General features: G+C 47.5%; 1 protein-coding gene across 4 annotated transcripts in view; it reads right to left on the bottom strand.

Moving 5' to 3' along the window:
* Positions 1-17521, bottom strand: part of esrrga (estrogen-related receptor gamma a) — a 124811-nt gene that overhangs the window by 90431 nt on the left and 16859 nt on the right. For all 4 annotated transcript variants that reach the window (XM_045723399.1, XM_014210264.2, XM_045723398.1 and 1 more), the window contains exon 2: positions 17063-17194. In XM_045723399.1, coding sequence (XP_045579355.1) covers positions 17063-17193 — 131 coding nt within the window. In that variant the 5' untranslated portion in view covers position 17194. The remainder of the gene's footprint in view (positions 1-17062; positions 17195-17521) is intronic.

Here is a 17521-nt window from a genome sequence, read left to right as displayed (position 1 = left end):
TACTGGGAATGTAGCGGATGTCAAAGTAAATAGAGCAAGTAGTGAAGCCAATAAAGCAGTGTGTGTGTGTGTGTGTGTGCGTGTGAGTGTGTGCGTGCGTGTGTGCGTGCGTGTGTGCGTGCGTATCCACAACCCCGGTCTACCCTGTCACCAAGCCTCAAATTAAATCAAATCAAATTTCATTTGTCACATGTTTCGTTAAAAACAGGTGTAGGCTGACAGTGAAGTGTTTATTTTACGGGTCCCTTTCCAACAATTCAGAGTTAAGTTAAAGAGAACATTTTTAAATTCAGTGACAGGAGGAATAAAAACACAGAGGCTAACGAATGATAATGACGAGTCAAAATAACATGGCTATATCTGTCTGCACGCACACACACACGCACACACGCACACAGTGTCTGTCTCTATGTGCCAGTAACGTGTTTGACTGTGATTGGCTTAGGGCCTGTGTGAGAGCGGCATGCCAATGGTCTCTAATAGGCTTGACCCAGACCATCTCAGGGAAATCCAATTGGCCTAAGACTCTGTGAGCCCCCCCCCCCCTCCCCCCACCCGTTAAAGGGCTAAACCACACAATAGCCAGGCCCAATAAACTACATGCAAAATATACAAGGCAAATTATATATATAGTCGATCCCATACACCTGGGGTGTATTTGATGAAGCAAAACATTCAGAATGTTAAATATAGAAATGTAATGAATAGAGCTGACACGATTCCCTATTCTACATGACACACAATAATATTTGCTGTACGTTGTACATTTCTATCTGAACGTTCTGTACTGTTCCTCCTGAACACACCCCAGACACAACATACACCTATCATTATATATGGCAGGTTAAATATGCCAGAGGGGATATGCCAGGGGGGCGGTTTAGGAGGGCTAGGTAGCAGAGATGTTTGGCCACTGCTCTGTCTAAAACCCTAGGCCCAGGGTACATATGCTTGCACACACACACACACACACACACACACACACACACACACACACACACACACACACACACACACACACACACACACACACACACACACACACACACACACACACACACACACAGAGCACAAGAGAGCTATGTTTTAACATTAAACAAAACGGTTTGCTTACACTTTTAAAAAATGATACACAGAGGTCATGATGACTCCATGGTTCCATGACCAATCACAGACAATGTGTGACAACGACGCACCTATAAATGAGTTGACAAAGTCAAACACATGATATAAACTCTCCAGTCCCTCTAATTACTGGAACACCGGCGAGAAAGATCAGACCCATGGAAAGAATGGGCTTAAAACATCACTGTTCTGTTTTACACTTGATTTTAGACCTCACGTACAATCCTGAATTAACAACCAGGCCTCACACAAACAGAAACAGGCAGTACAAACCGAAACAAAAAAACAAATTGAAGACACATTCACACACACACACACACACACACACACACACACACACACACACACACACACACACACACACACACACACACACACACACACACACACACACACACACAATATGAAGCCCTATCCGTGTGTGAGATGTGTGTGTGTCTAGCGCGGTGGGCTAACTGGTCACATCTGGCTGTAGTAAATCCAGCTAAAAGCCAGTGACTCATGATGCCTCTGATGATCTTCATACATCTACATTTATATGGTAATAGGAGTCTGCCAAGCATTTAACACATTCCACTACATCTGAAGGGCAAGGCACTTCCATCACCCCATCCCAATCACCACACACACACACACACACACACGCACACACGCAGTCACACATTTTAGTTCATATCTGCAGTGCCTCTTCACCTTTTACCATTATCTACTGTCTGTCTTTTATCTCTCCCTCTTTTACTTTCACCTCTTTCCCTTCACCTTTTCCTATTCTCTATCTCGTTCTCTCTCTCGCTCTCTCGTCTGTCTCTTCATTCAGTGTGGCAGGTTGAATAATTCAGGCATCCGGCTGGCCGCCCCAGAGTGTCCTGACCGTGGCAGCCAGGACCCCTGCGTGGCAGACGGACTCTCTACCTCCACCTCTCTACAACAGGCAGACAGATGGCCCCGCTCTCTCACTCTCTCTACCTCCATACCCCTCTCTACCCCTCTCTCTACCTCTCTAACTCCATCCCCCTCTCTACCCCTCTCTCTACCTCCATCCCCCTCTCTACCCCTCTCTCCACCTCCATCCCCCTCTCTACCCCTCTCTCCACCTCCATCCCCCTCTCTACCCGTCTCTCTACCTCCATCCCCCTCTCTACCCCTCTCTCTACCTCCATCCCCCTCTCTACCCCTCTCTCTACCTCCATCCCCCTCTCTACCCCTCTCTCTACCTCATCCCCCTCTCTACCCCTCTCTCTACCTTCATCCCCCTCTCTACCCTCTCTCTACCTCCATCCCCCTCTCTACCCCTCTCTCTACCCCCATCCCCCTCTCTACCCCTCTCTCTACCTCCATCCCCTCTCTACCCCTCTCTCTACCTCCATCCCCCTCTCTACCCCTCTCTCTACCTCCATCCCCCGCTCTACCTCTCTCTACCTCTTGTCTATCTCTTCCTCTTCTGGTTCTGTCTCCGTTCCACCTCGCCACACAAACACAACATCCCTTTTTCATTGCACCTCTGTCTATGTTCTCTCTCCTCTTTTTTCACTGTCATACAAACACTATTTCTTTCTTCTCTCCCTCTGTCTCTCTCCCTCTCTCTTTCTCTGTCCCTCTCTCGTTCTCTCTCCCTCTGTCTTCCTCTCTCTCCTCCCTCTTTCTCTGTGGTCACTAACATGCTCATTGAAGCAGTCAGACACAGCTGCAAAGGAAACAGACAACCACTAACCCTAGCCACATTCTAAACACAACTACTAACCCTAGCCACATTCTAAACACAACCACTAACCCTAGCCACATTCTAAACACAACCACTAACCCTAGCCACATTCTAAACACAACCACTAACCCTAGCCACATTCTAAACACAACCACTAACCCTAGCCACATTCTAAACACAATCACTAACCCTAGCCACATTCTAAACACAACCACTAACCCTAGCCACATTCTAAACACAACCACTAACCCTAACCACATTCTAAACACAACCACTAACCCTAGCCACATTCTAAACACAACCACTAACCCTAGCCACATTCTAAACACAACCACTAACCCTAGCCACATTCTAAACACAACCACTAACCCTAGCCACATTCTAAACACAACAACTAACCCTAGCCACATTCTAAACACAACCACTAACCCTAGCCACATTCTAAACACAACCACTAACCCTAGCCACATTCTAAACACAACAACTAACCCTAGCCACATTCTAAACACAACCACTAACCCTAGCCACATTCTAAACACAACCACTAACCCTAGCCACATTCTAAACACAACCACTAACCCTAGCCACATTCTAAACACAACTACTAACCCTAGCCACATTCTAAACACAACCACTAACCCTAGCCACATTCTAAACACAACCACTAACCCTAGCCACATTCTAAACACAACCACTAACCCTAGCCACATTCTAAACACAACCACTAACCCTAGCCACATTCTAAACACAACAACTAACCCTAGCCACATTCTAAACACAACAACTAACCCTAGCCACATTCTAAACACAACCACTAACCCTAGCCACATTCTAAACACAATCACTAACCCTAGCCACATTCTAAACACAACCACTAACCCTAGCCACATTCTAAACACAACCACTAACCCTAGCCACATTCTAAACACAACCACTAACCCTAGCCACATTCTAATCACAACCACTAACCCTAGCCACATTCTAAACACAACCACTAACCCTAGCCACATTCTAAACACAACCACTAACCCTAGCCACATTCTAAACACAACCACTAACCCTAGCCACATTCTAAACACAACCACTAACCCTAACCACATTCTAAACACAACCACTAACCCTAGCCACATTCTAAACACAACCACTAACCCTAGCCACATTCTAAACACAACCACTAACCCTAGCCACATTCTAAACACAACCACTAACCCTAGCCACATTCTAAACACAACCACTAACCCTAGCCACATTCTAAACACAACCACACCAACTAACCCTAGCCACATTCTAAACACAACCACTAACCCTAGCCACATTCTAAACACAATCACTAACCCTAGCCACATTCTAAACACAACCACTAACCCTAGCCACATTCTAAACACAACCACTAACCCTAGCCACATTCTAAACACAACCACTAACCCTAGCCACATTCTAAACACAACCACTAACCCTAGCCACATTCTAAACACAACCACTAACCCTAGCCACATTCTAAACACAACCACTAACCCTAACCACATTCTAAACACAGCCACTAACCCTAGCCACATTCTAAACACAACAACTAACCCTAGCCACATTCTAAACACAACCACTAACCCTAGCCACATTCTAAACACAACCACTAACCCTAGCCACATTCTAAACACAACCACTAACCCTAGCCACATTCTAAACACAACCACTAACCCTAGCCACATTCTAAACACAACCACTAACCCTAGCCACATTCTAAACACAACCACTAACCCTAGCCACATTCTAAACACAACCACTAACCCTAGCCACATTCTAATCACAATCACTAACCCTAGCCACATTCTAAACACAACCACTAACCCTAGCCACATTCTAAACACAACCACTAACCCTGGCCACATTCTAAACACAACCACTAACCCTAACCACATTCTAAACACAACCACTAACCCTAGCCACATTCTAAACACAACCACTAACCCTAGCCACATTCTAAACACAACCACTAACCCTAGCCACATTCTAATCACAATCACTAACCCTAGCCACATTCTAAACACAACCACTAACCCTAGCCACATTCTAATCACAATCACTAACCCTAGCCACATTCTAAACACAACCACTAACCCTAGCCACATTCTAAACACAACCACTAACCCTAGCCACATTCTAAACACAACCACTAACCCTAGCCACATTCTAAACACAACCACTAACCCTAGCCACATTCTAAACACAACCACTAACCCTAGCCACATTCTAAACACAACCACTAACCCTAGCCACATTCTAAACACAACCACTAACCCTAGCCACATTCTAATCACAACCACTAACCCTAGCCACATTCTAAACACAACCACAACCACTAACCCTAGCCACATTCTAAACACAACCACAAACCCTAGCCACATTCTAAACACAACCACTAACCCTAGCCACATTCTAAACACAACCACTAACCCTAGCCACATTCTAAACACAACCACTAACCCTAGCCACATTCTAAACACAACCACTAACCCTAGCCACATTCTAAACACAACCACTAACCCTAGCCACATTCTAAACACAACAACTAACCCTAGCCACATTCTAAACACAATCACTAACCCTAGCCACATTCTAAACACAACCACTAACCCTAGCCACATTCTAAACACAACAACTAACCCTAGCCACATTCTAATCACAACCACTAACCCTAGCCACATTCTAAACACAACCACTAACCCTAGCCACATTCTAAACACAACCACTAATCCTACCCACATTCTAAACACAACCACTAACCCTAACCACATTCTAAACACAACAACTAACCCTAGCCACATTCTAAACACAATCACTAACCCTAGCCACATTCTAAACACAACCACAACCACTAACCCTAGCCACATTCTAAACACAACCACAACCACTAACCCTAGCCACATTCTAAACACAACAACTAACCCTAGCCACATTCTAAACACAACAACTAACCCTAGCCACATTCTAAACACAACCACTAACCCTAGCCACATTCTAAACACAACCACTAACCCTAGCCACATTCTAAACACAACCACTAACCCTAGCCACATTCTAAACACAACCACTAACCCTAGCCACATTCTAATCACAACCACTAACCCTAACCACATTCTAAACACAACCACTAACCCTAGCCACATTCTAAACACAACCACTAACCCTAGCCACATTCTAAACACAACCACTAACCCTAGCCACATTCTAAACACAACCACTAACCCTAGCCACATTCTAAACACAACCACTAACCCTAGCCACATTCTAAACACAACCACTAACCCTAGCCACATTCTAAACACAACAACTAACCCTAGCCACATTCTAAACACAACCACTAACCCTAGCCACATTCTAAACACTACCACTAACCCTAGCCACATTCTAAACACAACCACTAACCCTAGCCACATTCTAAACACAACCACTAACCCTAGCCACATTCTAAACACAACAACTAACCCTAGCCACATTCTAAACACAACCACTAACCCTAGCCACATTCTAAACACAACCACTAACCCTAGCCACATTCTAAACACAACCACTAACCCTAGCCACATTCTAAACACAACCACTAACCCTAGCCACATTCTAAACACAACCACTAACCCTAGCCACATTCTAAACACAACCACTAACCCTAGCCACATTCTAAACACAACCACTAACCCTAGCCACATTCTAAACACAACCACTAACCCTAGCCACATTCTAAACACAACCACTAACCCTAACCACATTCTAAACACAACCACTAACCCTAGCTACATTCTAAACACAACCACTAACCCTAGCCACATTCTAAACACAACAACTAACCCTAGCCACATTCTAAACACATCCACTAACCCTAGCCACATTCTAAACACAACCACTAACCCTAGCCACATTCTAAACACAACCACTAACCCTAGCCACATTCTAAACACAACCACTAACCCTAGCCACATTCTAAACACAACAACTAACCCTAGCCACATTCTAAACACAACTACTAACCCTAGCCACATTCTAAACACAATCACTAACCCTAGCCACATTCTAAACACAACCACTAACCCTAGCCACATTCTAAACACAACCACTAACCCTAGCCACATTCTAAACACAACCACTAACCCTAGCCACATTCTAAACACAACCACTAACCCTAGCCACATTCTAAACACAACCACTAACCCTAGCCACATTCTAAACACAACCACTAACCCTAGCCACATTCTAAACACAACCACTAACCCTAGCCACATTCTAAACACAACCACTAACCCTAGCCACATTCTAAACACAACCACTAACCCTAGCCACATTCTAAACACAACCACTAACCCTAGCCACATTCTAAACACAACCACTAACCCTAGCCACATTCTAAACACAACCACTAACCCTAGCCACATTCTAAACACAACCACTAACCCTAGCCACATTCTAAACACAACCACTAACCCTAGCCACATTCTAAACACAACCACTAACCCTAGCCACATTCTAAACACAACCACTAACCCTAACCACATTCTAAACACAACAACTAACCCTAGCCACATTCTAAACACAACCACTAACCCTAGCCACATTCTAAACACAACCACTAACCCTAGCCACATTCTAAACACAACCACTAACCCTAGCCACATTCTAAACACAACAACTAACCCTAGCCACATTCTAATCACAACCACTATGTCACAACGTCCGCAGAAGGTGGTGCCTCTCCCCGGTCGGGCGGTGCTCGGCGGTCGTCGCCGCCGGCCTACTAGCTGCCACCGATCTATGTTTCTGTGTCTTTTGGTTATGTCTGTTTAGGTCTGCACATGTTTTGTGTTAGTCAATTAGTGGGGTATTTAGTTTGTCTGTTTTGTTTGGGGATTTGTGCGGGATTGTTTATGTGTCATGCCTTTTGGGCACGTAGGGGTATATTGCATTTTCCTATTTACGCTGCGTGTTTTAGGCATTAGGGTTGCCGGGCTGTGTCGCGTCCTTTAGTATTTCTGGAGCTGTTCTCCTACTGTATTATTGTGCACCCTGCCTTGTTGTGGCTTTTTTTCAATATTATTAAACGTGTGTTTCACGGACCTCAGTCTCCTGCACGACTTCACCCCTCCTGCTATCAAAGTGTTTCGTGACAGAATCCCGCACCACACATGGAGTCAGCAGGAGCAGAAGCGCCGACGCCGTCCATGGCAGAACAGGTGACCCAGCATGCCAGCCTCCTCCATCGTCTGGGCACAGCCATGGACCAGGTGCTGGCGCTTTTGGAGAGCTGGGAGAGAGGTGCTCCCCCACCCACACCAGCGCCGGTTCACTACCCTGCGTCCCTACCAGCACCGACGGAACCCAGCTCAAGTGGAATCAGGATCACGCCCCCCAGGGATTTCGATGGGACGGCCGCTGGGTGCAAGGGGTTCATACTCCAGCTAGAACTGTACCTAGTGACCGTCCGCCCCCCCTGGAGAGGAGAGGGTGAGTATCCTCATCTTGTGTCTCACGGGTAGAGCCCTAGAATGGGCCAACGCAGTCTGGGAGGGCCCAGACTCGGCTAGGGACGACTACCCAGAGTTCACCCGCCGCTTCCGGGCGGTATTCGATCATCCCCGGAGGGCAAGGCGGCGGGTGAGCGATTGTTCCACATGAGACAGGAGACGAGGAGAGCTCAGGACTTTGCCTTGGAGTTCCGGACCCTCGCCGCTGGATCGGGGTGGAATGAACGGGCCCTGATTGATCACTACCGATGTAGTCTGAGAGAGGACGTCCGCCGAGAGCTGGCTTGTCGGTACAATACCATCACCCTGGACCATCTCATAGATCTGTCCATCTGGCTGGACAACATGCTGGCTGCCCGGGGGCGTTCCAATCGGGGCCTTTTTGTTCCACCTCCCAGTCCTCCTGCTCCAATGCCCATGGAGATAGGAGGGGCTGCAGCTAGGAGGACCGGAGGGGGGGGCCTGTCCTGCGCCCACTGTGGTTGCAGAGGGCAAACTGCCGACCGGTGCTGGAGAGGCTCGCCCGGGAGTTCAGATGGCAGGCAGAGCACCACTTCGACCCCCCAGGTGAGTCAGCACCAGCCACACCCAGAGCCCCCTGTCGGCCACATGTACGCCTCAGTTTGTTTTCCTGAATTTTCCCCTCACTTCCAGTATAAGGCACTAGTCGATTCAGGCGCGGCTGGGAGTTTTATGGACCGTGGGGTCGCCAAGAAGTTAGGGATTCCCTTGGTTCAGCTGGACCAACCCTTCCCCGTGCACGCCCTAGACAGTCGACCACTAGGGTCTGGCCAAGTGAGGGAAGTCACAGTGCCATTGGTTATGGTGACGCGAGGGGGTCATGAGGAACGTATAAGCCTGTTCCTCATTGATTCCCCTGCGTTTCCAGTGGTATTGGGAATTCCCTGGCTAGCCACTCACAACCCTAAGATTTCGTGGAGGCAGAGGGCTCTTAAGGGGTGGTCAAGGGAGTGCTCAGGCAGGTGTATAGGAGTTTCAGGAGGAGGAGGAGACAGGAGGAGACAGCGGCTATGGAGACATACGTCACTGAGTCCTTGAGACAGGGATACATTTGGCCATCCAAGTCACCCGTCTCCTCGAGCTTCTTTTTTGTGAAGAAGAAGGAGGGAGGTCTGCGCCCGTGCATTGACTATAGAGGTCTAAATTCTATCACAGTGGGTTTCAGTTACCCGCTACCTCTCATTGCTACGGCAGTGGACTCATTTCACGGGGCGCGCTTCTTCACAAAACTAGATCTCAGGAGCGCGTATAACCTGGTGCGTATCCGAGATGGGGACGAGTGGAAAACCGCATTTAGTACCACATCTGGCCATTATGAGTACCTCGTCATGCGGTATGGGTTAAGGAATGCAATCAATCCTTTGTGGACGAGGTTCTCAGGACCTGCTCGGTCAGGGTGTGGTGGTGTACATCGATGACATTCTGATCTACTCCGTAACATGCGCCACGCATGTGTTTCTGGTGCGTAAAGTGCTTGGGCCACTGCTGGAGCATGACCTGTACGTCAAGGCTGAGAAATGTGAGTTCTCCAAATGAGCCGTTTCTTTTCTGGGATATCGCATTTCCACCTCCGGGGTGGTGATGGAATGTGACCACATTGCGGCCGTGCGTAATTGGCCGACTCCAACCACGGTGAAGGAGGTGCAGCGGTTCTTAGGGTTTGCCAACTACTATCGGAGGTTTATCCGGGGCTTTGGTCAGGTGGCGGCTCCCATTACCTCACTGATGAAGGGGGGTCCGGTGCGGCTGCGGTGGTCGGCAAAGGCGGACAGAGCCTTTTGTCGTCTGAAGGCTCTGTTTACCGACGCTCCAGTGCTGGCGCATCCGGACCCCTCTTTGCCATTCATAGTGGAGGTGGACGCATCCGAGGCTCGGGTAGGAGCGGTGCTGTCACAGCGTTCGGGCGCGCCCCGAAGCTTCTCCCCTGTGCTTTCTTTTCTAAGAATCTGAGTCCGGCGGAGTGTAACTATGATGTGGGGGACAGGGAGTTGCTAGTCGTGGTCAAGACCCTGAAGGTGTGGAGACATTGGCTTGAGGGGGCACAACACCCTTTTCTCATCTGGACTGATCACCGTAATCTGGAGTACATCCGGGCAGCGAGGAGACTTAACCTTCGTCAAGCCAGGTGGGCCATGTTTTTTACGAGGTTTCAGTTCACCCTCTCGTACATCCCAGGTTCCCGGAACCTGAAGGCCGACGCACTGTCTCGTCTCCACGACGCCGAGGAGCGGGCCATTGACCCCACTCCCATACTCCCTGCCTCCTGTCTGGTGGCACCAGTGGTCTGGGAGGTGGATGCGGACATCGAGCGGGCGTTGCAGTCAGAACCCACTCCACCTCAGTGTCCCGCGGGTCGGAGGTACGTCCCACTCGGTGTTCGCGATCGTCTGATCCGGTGGTCGCACACCCTACCCTCTTTGGGTCATCCTGGTGTTGAGCGGACGGTGTGGGGTCTGAAAGGGAAGTACTGGGGGCCCACTTTGGTTAAGGACGTGAGGCGCTATGTCTCTTCCTGTTCGGTGTGCGCCCAGTGTAAGGCTCCTAGGCACCTGCCTCGAGGGAAACTACAGCCCCTTCCTGTTCCACAGTGATCATGGTCCCACCTGTCGGTGGATTTCCTCACGGATCTCCCGCCGTCTCAGGGAAACACCACGATCCTGGTCGTTGTGGATCGGTTCTCGAAGTCCTGCCGTCTACTCCCTTTGCCCAGTCTTCCTATGGCCCTACAGACCGCGGAGGCCCTGTTTACGCATGTCTTCCGGCACTACGGGGTGTCCGAGAAAATCGTCTCTGATCGAGGTCCCCAGTTCACGTCCCGGGTGTGGAGGGCGTTTATGGAGAGACTGGGGGTCTCGGTCAGTTTGACTTCGGGTTTTCACCCGAGAGTAATGGGCAGGTGGAGCGTATTAACCAGGATGTGGGCAGGTTTCTGTGGTCCTATTGCCAGGACCGGCCGGGGGAGTGGGCGAGGTTTGTGCCATGGGCCGAGATGGCGCAGAACTCTCTTCGCCACTCCTCTATTAACCTGTCGCCCTTTCAGGTGGTGTTGGGTTACCAGCCGGTCCTGGTGCCATGGCATCAGAGCCAGACTGAGGCTCCTGCGGTGGAGGAATGGGTACAGCGCTCAAAGGAGACCTGGAGGGCCATCCAGGAATCCCTTAAATGGGCTGTGGGACGGCACAAGGAGAGCGCTGACCGCCGCCTCAGTGAGGCCCCCGTGTTTACCCTGGGGGACAGGATCTGGCTCTCGACCCGGAACCTGCCCCTCCGCCTGCCCTGCCGGAAGCTGGGTCCGCGATTTGTGGGATCGTTCAAAGTCCTGAGGAGAATAAACGAGGTGTGTTATAGGTTACAACTTCCTTCATATTATCGTATTAACCCCTCATTTCATGTGTCTCTCCTCAGGCCGGTGGTAGCTGGTCCACTGCAGGACGCTGAGGTGCGGGAGGTCCCTCCGCCCCCCCTGGACATCCGGGGGGCCCCGGCGTACACAATCTGGTCCATCTTGGACTCCCGGCGTCGGGTAGGGGGCCTGCAGTACCTTGTGGACTGGGAGGGGTACGGCCCGAAGGAGAGGTGATGGGTCCCGGTGTGGGACATTCTGGATCCATCGCTGCTGCGGGAATTCCACAGCCTACATCCGGATCGCCCTGCGCCTCGCCCTCCGGGTCATCCTCGAGGCCGGTGTCGGCGCGCTGCGGGAGCCGCGCGTCGGGGGGGGTACTGTCACAACGTCCACAGAAGGTGGCGCCTCTCCCCGATCGGGCGGTGCTCGGCGGTCGTCGTCGCCGGCCTACTAGCTGCCACCGATCTATGTTTCTGTGTCTTTTGGTTATGTCTGTTTAGGTCTGCACATGTTTTGTGTTAGTCAATTAGTGGGGTATTTAGTTTGTCTGTTTTGTTTGGGGATTTGTGCGGGATTGTTTATGTGTCATGCCTTTTGGGCACGTAGGGGTATATTGCATTTTCCTATTTACGCTGCGTGTTTTAGGCATTAGGGTTGCCGGGCTGTGTCGCGTCCTTTAGTATTTCTGGAGCTGTTCTCCTACTGTATTATTGTGCACCCTGCCTTGTTGTGGCTTTTTTTCAATATTATTAAACGTGTGTTTCACGGACCTCAGTCTCCTGCACGACTTCACCCCTCCTGCTATCAAAGTGTTTCGTGACACACTAACCCTAGCCACATTCTAAACACAACCACTAACCCTAGCCACATTCTAAACACAACAACTAACCCTAGCCACATTCTAAACACAACCACTAACCCTAGCCGCATTCTAAACACAACAACTAACCCTAGCCACATTCTAAACACAACCACTAACCCTAGCCACATTCTAAACACAACCACTAACCCTAGCCACATTCTAAACACAACAACTAACCCTAGCCACATTCTAAACACAACCACTAACCCTAGCCACATTCTAAACACAACCACTAACCCTAGCCACATTCTAAACACAACAACTAACCCTAGCCACATTCTAAACACAACCACTAACCCTAGCCACATTCTAAACACAACAACTAACCCTAGCCACATTCTAAACACAACCACTAACCCTAGCCACATTCTAAACACAACTACTAAGCCTAACCACATTCTAAACACAACCACTAACCCTAGCCACATTCTAAACACAACCACTAACCCTAGCCACATTCTAAACACAACCACTAACCCTAACCACATTCTAAACACAACCACTAACCCTAGCCACATTCTAAACACAACCACTAACCCTAGCCACATTCTAAACACAACCACTAACCCTAGCCACATTCTAAACACAACCACTAACCCTAGCCACATTCTAAACACAACCACTAACCCTAGCCAAATTCTAAACACAACCACTAACCCTAGCCACATTCTAAACACAACCACTAACCCTAGCCACATTCTAAACACAACCACTAACCCTAGCCACATTCTAAACACAACCACTAACCCTAGCCACATTCTAAACACAACCACTAACCCTAGCCACATTCTAAACACAACCACTAACCCTAGCCACATTCTAAACACAACCACTAACCCTAGCCACATTCTAAACACAACCACTAACCCTAGCCACATTCTAAACACAACCACTAACCCTAGCCACATTCTAAACACAACCACTAACCCTAGCCACATTCTAAACACAACCACTAACCCTAGCCACATTCTAAACACAACCACTAACCCTAACCACATTCTAAACACAACCACTAACCCTAGCCACATTCTAAACACAACTACTAACCCTAGCCACATTCTAAACACAACCACTAACCCTAGCCACATTCTAAACACAACCACTAACCCTAGCCACATTCTAAACACAACCACTAACCCTAGCCACATTCTAAACACAACAACTAACCCTAACCACATTCTAAACACAACCACTAACCCTAGCCACATTCTAAACACAACAACTAACCCTAGCCACATTCTAAACACAACCACTAACCCTAGCCACATTCTAAACACAACTACTAAGCCTAACCACATTCTAAACACAACCACTAACCCTAGCCACATTCTAAACACAACCACTAACCCTAGCCACATTCTAAACACAACCACTAACCCTAACCACATTCTAAACACAACCACTAACCCTAGCCACATTCTAAACACAACCACTAACCCTAGCCACATTCTAAACACAACCACTAACCCTAGCCACATTCTAAACACAACCACTAACCCTAGCCACATTCTAAACACAACCACTAACCCTAGCCACATTCTAAACACAACCACTAACCCTAGCCACATTCTAAACACAACCACTAACCCTAGCCACATTCTAAACACAACCACTAACCCTAGCCACATTCTAAACACAACCACTAACCCTAGCCACATTCTAAACACAACCACTAACCCTAGCCACATTCTAAACACAACCACTAACCCTAGCCACATTCTAAACACAACCACTAACCCTAGCCACATTCTAAACACAACCACTAACCCTAGCCACATTCTAAACACAACCACTAACCCTAGCCACATTCTAAACACAACCACTAACCCTAGCCACATTCTAAACACAACCACTAACCCTAACCACATTCTAAACACAACCACTAACCCTAGCCACATTCTAAACACAACTACTAACCCTAGCCACATTCTAAACACAACCACTAACCCTAACCACATTCTAAACACTACCACTAACCCTAGCCACATTCTAAACACAACCACTAACCCTAGCCACATTCTAAACACAACCACTAACCCTAGCCACATTCTAAACACAACCACTAACCCTAGCCACATTCTAAACACAATCACTAACCCTAGCCACATTCTAAACACTACCACTAACCCTAGCCACATTCTAAACACAACCACTAACCCTAGCCACATTCTAAACACAACCACTAACCCTAGCCACATTCTAAACACAACTAACCCTAGCCACATTCTAAACACTACCACTAACCCTAGCCACATTCTAAACACAACCACTATCCCTAGCCACATTCTAAACACAACCACTAACCCTAACCACATTCTAAACACAACAACTAACCCTAGCCACATTCTAAACACAACCACTAACCCTAGCCACATTCTAAACACAACCACTAACCCTAGCCACATTCTAAACACAACAACTAACCCTAACCACATTCTAAACACAACCACTAACCCTAGCCACATTCTAAACACAACCACTAACCCTAGCCACATTCTAAACACAACCACTAACCCTAGCCACATTCTAAACACAACTACTAACCCTAGCCACATTCTAAACACAACCACTAACCCTAGCCACATTCTAAACACAACCACTAACCCTAGCCACATTCTAATCACAATCACTAACCCTAGCCACATTCTAAACACAACCACTAACCCTAGCCACATTCTAAACACAACAACTAACCCTAGCCACATTCTAAACACAACCACTAACCCTAGCCACATTCTAAACACAATCACTAACCCTAGCCACATTCTAAACACAACAACTAACCCTAGCCACATTCTAAACACAATCACTAACCCTAGCCACATTCTAAACACAACAACTAACCCTAGCCACATTCTAAACACAACAACTAACCCTAGCCACATTCTAAACACAACAACTAACCCTAGCCACATTCTAAACACAACCACTAACCCTAGCCACATTCTAAACACAACAACTAACCCTAGCCACATTCTAAACACAACCACTAACCCTAGCCACATTCTAAACACAACAACTAACCCTAGCCACATTCTAAACACAACCACTAACCCTAGCCACATTCTAAACACAACCACTAACCCTAGCCACATTCTAAACACAACAACTAACCCTAGCCACATTCTAAACACAACCACATTTCGATCACACCCACAGTCACCTTCTTACCACATTATAAACACTTAAACGTCACATGAATTCTTGTAACAAAGCATATCATCACTGCTAAAACAAATGAAACCAAAACATTTAAAACAAATGAAACCAAAACATTGTAAAAATCACAATGATGAGTAAGCAATAAATGTATTTTTTAAATGCCCTTTGCCACCCACGGGAAACAAAACAACACAACAACAACAAACAACCACTAAACAGGATCAAGCCCACTGGTACACAACAACTAGCAACCCATTCAAGTGTCAACACAACTTAGTGTCAGTTACCCTGTGTACTGCTTCTAACCTCATCACAGACCCAGGGAGCGTTCATGACGGGGCAATGTACTGAACGCAACAACAACATTCTACAACGTTGTTCCTTTCTGAACGCAGCCCAGACCCTTTATCACTGTAACCTAAACCCACAGAAGGATAATCGCTATGATTCTGAATATGACAGGTGTGTTAGAGCCCAAGTATATTTGTGCCCCCTACTATTACAAAGGCCTGGAGGGATAGTTGTGCAGTGGCAATACTGATAGTATTACAAACAAGGACATCACTCACTCACACACTCACACACACACACACACACACACACACACACACACACACACACACACACACACTCACACACGTACACACACACGGACATGCAGGTATGAAACAAACATATGTACAGTACATATAGGCCTACATGACACACACACACACACAACACACATACGCAAACACACAACACACAACATACAACACACATACGCAAACACACAACACACAACATACAACACACATACACAAACACACAACACACAACATACAACACACATACAACACATGTTATCTTAAAAAACAAATAAAGCAACACCTCACGGCACAACGCCTCTTCCCCATGTTACCTATTTGTTGTATGTACTGACATGTATGTGGAACTGATAGACACACACACACGCACACACACACACACACACACACACACACACACACACACACACACACACTACCTGTTAATGTTTTTAAATGTATATCAATGGTAAAGTATTATGTTTGTAATGTCTTATTCGTTATATGTCGGACCCCGGTAAGACTAGCTGTCACCATTAGCATCAGATAATGGGGATTATCATTTTATTTATTAAATCATATCAAATATTCTTCACACACAAACTAAGACAGTGAGACATGGAAGCAACAGCAGCACTTTCAATTCGCTTTTGATGTGCGAGTGTGTGTGTGTGTGTGTGTGTGTGTGTGTGTGTGTGTGTGTGTGTGTGTGTGTGTGTGTGTGTGTGTGTGTGTGTGTGTGTGTGTGTGGCGTGTTTCCGCTCTTACCTTGGGTTATAAAGTGCATGTGCGTCACGCATGTGAGTGGCATCGAGGTCGTAAGTCTGTTGCATTCTCCACGCGCTGCCGCATTTGCCGTACTTATCTTCACTATTAACCTGGGCCTTTGATAAGTTCATTCTACAAGACAGAGAATCACAGGGGGACAGGGGGTCAGATAAGAGGCCAGCAGTCTGGATTGGGGGTACACAGAAACAGTAGGCCTGACACTTTACACAGAGAAATGGTTATAGAGGTGACCTGTGTATTAAAAAGTCTCACTGACGCTACCTTGAATCTATAGACACTATAGACATGCTATAGACAGAGGGTACAGCCTGTACAGTACAGTATTCACTCCATGGGGTCTTATATACGACAACGACAGACAGTGCTTACCGACACTTTGAATGGCCTGCGGCTACGGTAACGTTTACGGACATCTGCGACAGTCCGCACGGACAGCGG

Source organism: Salmo salar, chromosome ssa09, assembly GCF_905237065.1.
Source record: "Salmo salar chromosome ssa09, Ssal_v3.1, whole genome shotgun sequence".
Lineage (NCBI taxonomy): Eukaryota > Metazoa > Chordata > Actinopteri > Salmoniformes > Salmonidae > Salmo > Salmo salar.
Note: the sequence above shows the minus strand (reverse complement) of the source record. Positions and strands in the feature narration are given on the sequence as shown.